We start from the raw sequence: 4,717 nt of genomic DNA on the forward strand, positions 1-4,717 counted from the left end.
ATCATCCCGTTGCATTTGAATTGCCATTTATCGTTTGAGATTATTATTTTTAATTTATCGTCCGTCAATAAAAAATATATATACATAAATGCAAGTATTAAATTCGTCCTTTAAAATACAGGTGTTTATATTTTTTTGGGAAAGTATAACAATTAAAAAATATGAACAATTCAATCATTGTTTTTTCTATGAGAATTTTTCAAATACTTAATTATCAGGCTATTTTCAAGTATCATAAAATAAATTAAAATATTTATAAAATATGACAAAATGTTAAAAAAAAAAATGTTACATATCTAGAATAAACAACGATAAAAGATAGATTATAATAGAGGAAGGCATTATCAAAACTCCTACACAAGAAACTTGATAATCTTTGCAGTTGGATTCTAAAATGAAGTTTATTCCATTTCCAAGCAACAATACTCACAGATTAAGGTGCTGAATAGGTTCCTTACGCAAGAGAAAAAAAAATCTCAGCAAGTTCCTGTAGTTCAATTAAAGACAAATCTGAGTATCAATAACTGTGGCCACCTTATTCGTCATCTTAACCTATGAAGTTGAAAGATGAGCAATGCAAAGAGTAACACAGAACAAGAGATCATGTGCTGCTACATCTTTTAAGCAGACATCAACGTAGACGTTTCTATGCAACAACACTTCAGTAAACTTCAACATGCCACTGTTTGTTCTTTTTAAGCTGTGAAAGTTTCTCTTCCCATTTCTCACCCCTTTGCTCTGCAACCTTTTTCAGTGTGTCCTGAATTCCAGGCATCATCCCTTTCAATCCGCAGAAGTATATGTGAGCTCCGCCATCCAAGAGTTTAAAGATCTCATCACTGTACTCTTCGATCTTGTCCTGGACATACATTTTTCCTCCACTCTTGTTCTTTTGCTCCCTGCTAAGAGCTCGATCGTAGCGGAAGTTATCTGGATAGTCCTTGAGATACTTGCTGAATTCATCGTCATATAAAAGACTATCAGTGTTTGCCACTCCTAGAAAAAGCCAAGCAAGGCCACCAAATTTGAATGTCGGTACAGACTCCATGAACATTCGACGGAGATAACCTCTAAATGGAGCGACGCCAGTGCCGGTAGCAATCATTATGTGGGTGGCATTTGGGTTGTCTTCGGGAAGAAGCATTATCTTGCCCGATGGACCTGGAAAAATAGATTATCTTCTTTTACTAACGGCAAAAAGACACGACTTCATTTTGATCTCTATAGAATGAGAATGAAAAGGATTGATACCATAGTTTGTACCTAAATCAACAAACTTTCAGACCAAAAATTGACATCCTGCACATCCATGGAACGTGAATGCCGTCCATTAGCATTAGCATGGTGTCTTTTATTCTTCTTGTTTTTACTTTTAGGTTATATTATGAGTTCAGATGCTAAGGCCGTTTGATAATAGTTTTGCTTCAGTTTTCTGTTTTTTAAAATTATGTTGGTTTCCTCCAAGTTACATATAGTGGTTTTCTACATTTTTAAACACTTGATTCCAAGTCAAACTTTAAAACAAAACCATATTTTTGAAGACTACTTTTTTTATATTTTAAAAATTGGCTAAGAAAGTGGGTAATGAGACAAAGAAACTATGGACATAAGTAGTATTGACAAGTTCTTTTTCAATCAAAGATCACATAGTTATCAAACATGGCCTAAGTTTTCAAGTTTGTATCTAATAAGTCCCTAAAATTTAAAAAATATCTAGTAAATTCTAAGACTTTTGATTTTGAGCCAACAAGTCCTTGAAATTTTAAAACCAACTTCTTTGGTTTGGGTTATGCCCTTCTAAGGTAATTTTTATACATCAATAAGATATGCTTCTTATTAAAGAAAAATTAAAAAGAAAAAAAAAAGTCCTTAAGCTTTCGATTGTGTCTAAAGTTCATGGACTATACTTATAGCTTGACCTTTCTTTTATTTCCCTAGACATAAGCATAATTACACAGCCATCCGAAAGGACGGAAAAATAACTTTTACTAGATACGATTCATCTCTTACTCCCTTGTTTGTTATATCCCTGGCTTTCCTTTATAATCTCCGTCAGTGAACTATCAATACATATGAAGACATTAAATAAAAGAAAATCAGGCCAGTTTTTGCGATCCACTGGCTCATCAACAAGTAAAATTCCAATCAATTATCATCGAAAACCTGCCAGCACCAGACAACATAGACCGATGTGCTATGTAGGATGATCAAAACTTCAACGTATATTCCTTAAGACAAATCGTGATATGAATCTTCATCTATTATGTTGATTCAAACAATTAACTCCTGATTTTAAAGCCTTAATAGCACAAAATCAATTACTAAACACGCATATGTACTAGTTAACTTGTTTATCTTGGTACTCGGGTAGGGAAATATAAAGAGCGTTGCAATTAGATCTTACTTTCTGGAAAATATGCAATGAGTTACCTGTGATCAGAACTTTATCTCCAGGCTTTGAGTTGCATAAATAATTGCTGCATATTCCGTTCTTTGAAGGATCCTCCTTTCCAGTTTCAGGGTCATAATAAACGGCCCGGCGAACACATAAACTAGCAGTCTTGCCATCAAAAGAATCTCCATACCTAGTTGATGCAATTGAGTAGAGCCGAACATTGTGTGGACTCCCCGGTTTCTTTGGGTTTTCACCCTGAAATACAAGTGAAAACTTATTAGATTCTTGCTGAAGCTTAAAAGTCCACAAACAAAGACGTGCCAGAGGTCACAGAGGAAGGTAAAGACACTGTATCAATTTTAGCGATAAAAAAGACAGTGTGGTAAAATCCATAAAAGCTAAAACCCAAAAGAAATTGTATCATTAAAAGAAATACGTGATTAAAAAAATAATTGGAATAGGACCTCATAATACCAATATGAAATTTTTATAAAATGCAGGACTACCAAACATCTTAGCATGAGCAACCAAATCAAACACAATGCAGTAACAGAGGAATGACCAAAGCATGAATGACTTACTGGAGGAATAACACCATAGCTCTGACCTTCCCAATAGGGGACATTGCCACCATGATCGATAACAATATGGCAAGTCTCTCCCGGTGCTTTGGGACCAACAAGTCTTTCAACCGAAACAATAGTTGCGGTATAAGGTTCTTTTGGTTTGTACAAATTCAATGGAGGCTCTTTAGCATCCTCGAGGTCTAAAGGAGCAACAGATACCTTTGGTGCACTTGCTTGCTGCACTGACATGCATACTGTTTGCCTTTGCCAACCTCTTGCCCGAGTGCCCCTCAGGCTCAAGTTCAGGGCTATGACAGGTGACCATGGCTTATCATGGAAGTTTAGGCTACTTGTCTGTCACAATGACAGGAAGTTATGATGAGATTTATAACACACTAAACAAAATGTAAAATGCAGACAAAAAACCATCCGATGACTGCTTTTAGAACCAGCAGATCCAATAATAAATATAGACTGTCCCACAATATCTCAAATTAAGTGAGAGTCTCACGAAACTCGTGGGGACGACTGTTACTTTATGACAGACTGTTGAACTATGTTCACTTGACAATACTTAAAATTCAATACTCATATGAGTGTGATCGTTGTGTAGGTTACTCTAACTTGTTAATTGCTATCAATTTCATAGTATAAGTTATAACAATACGCAGAAAAACTATAATTGCAAGTCCTGAAATGCCAGAAATCTGGTGTTCCTTTCCTAGGTACTCGAAAGTATGTTAGGGACTAAGGGAGGGAGGGGAAAAAACATTCAGAATTTAGAACCTTGAACACTGATCTCTTAACAGACAAATCGCTTCCAACTGGAACAGCAACAGCAACCTGCAAGAATTCCACAACGGCGTGTGAGGTTTAACAAATATAAAGATGAAATAAAAAGTAACCCTAAAACCCCGCGAAACTTATTCATCAAACAACAGCCCCAAGGGGAGGGAAGATTTCTAGACTCAATCGAAGACCCATAAAAGAAAAACAAAAACAGACGAGACCCATCAAAAAAAAAAACATAAGAAATCAGCACCATTTCCCACGGTTTAAACGCAAGGAAGAAGAAGAGATAGTGAAAATCAACCTGAGAAAAGGTAGAGTGGGCCATTTCCGAATTGCAGAGGCCGTGTATGAGGAAGGAAGCGATTTTAAAGTTGTCGAAGATGAATGCTTCTTATAGGAAATGGTGGATCATACCCAGAAGTGAAGTAAGTCAGCAAGGGAAGGAATTAGATCAAGCTCGCGTCTTGTTGTGACCCTTTGGAGACTTGCAAGGGACGTGTTTGGCTTTTGGCGGCTCTAACAATTTCACATGATTCAGCCCACTCCCATTCATTAATCGTATATTAAATTACAAAATCAGTCTATCGATGGGAGTTGGTGTCAAGTTATTGGTCAATACACTTCTCGAAGGACTGCTCGAGGAGAAATTTCTATGGGCGATCAATTGTGAGGAGTACCAGATGTAACTCTTGTATTAAGTCAGCTATGGAGGATCGTATCTATGGTAGCTTTTGATAGGAATTTAGTTTTCTCTTGATAGTGGAAATGAGATTGCGATGGAGTAATCTAACCACCACATTAGGATGACGCATGAACATCCCTAACTTAGTTAAGTAGTTAACTAATTGAACTATTCCATGAAAAAACTGTCAATGATATTATTTTATTCTATCAAGCATTTCGACTCCTTCGTATATCAATTGATGAATCAATAGATTTGGACCCTTAATTAAAATTGAACATA

General features: G+C 36.0%; 1 protein-coding gene across 1 annotated transcript; it reads right to left on the bottom strand.

The window, feature by feature from the left end:
* Positions 1 to 382: 382 nt before the first annotated feature.
* Positions 383 to 4,492, bottom strand: LOC103484314 (ferredoxin--NADP reductase, root isozyme, chloroplastic). The gene is made up of 5 exons (XM_008441330.3): positions 4,055 to 4,492; positions 3,748 to 3,804; positions 2,977 to 3,315; positions 2,431 to 2,650; positions 383 to 1,161 (listed from the first exon to the last, which is right to left on the bottom strand). Exons 1-5 carry the CDS (start codon positions 4,076 to 4,078, stop codon positions 662 to 664), a joined length of 1,140 nt encoding a protein of 379 aa, XP_008439552.1. The 5' UTR covers positions 4,079 to 4,492; the 3' UTR covers positions 383 to 661.
* Between the last annotated feature and the right edge of the window lie 225 nt (positions 4,493 to 4,717).

This window comes from Cucumis melo, chromosome 8, assembly GCF_025177605.1.
Source record: "Cucumis melo cultivar AY chromosome 8, USDA_Cmelo_AY_1.0, whole genome shotgun sequence".
NCBI classification, from domain to species: domain Eukaryota; kingdom Viridiplantae; phylum Streptophyta; class Magnoliopsida; order Cucurbitales; family Cucurbitaceae; genus Cucumis; species Cucumis melo.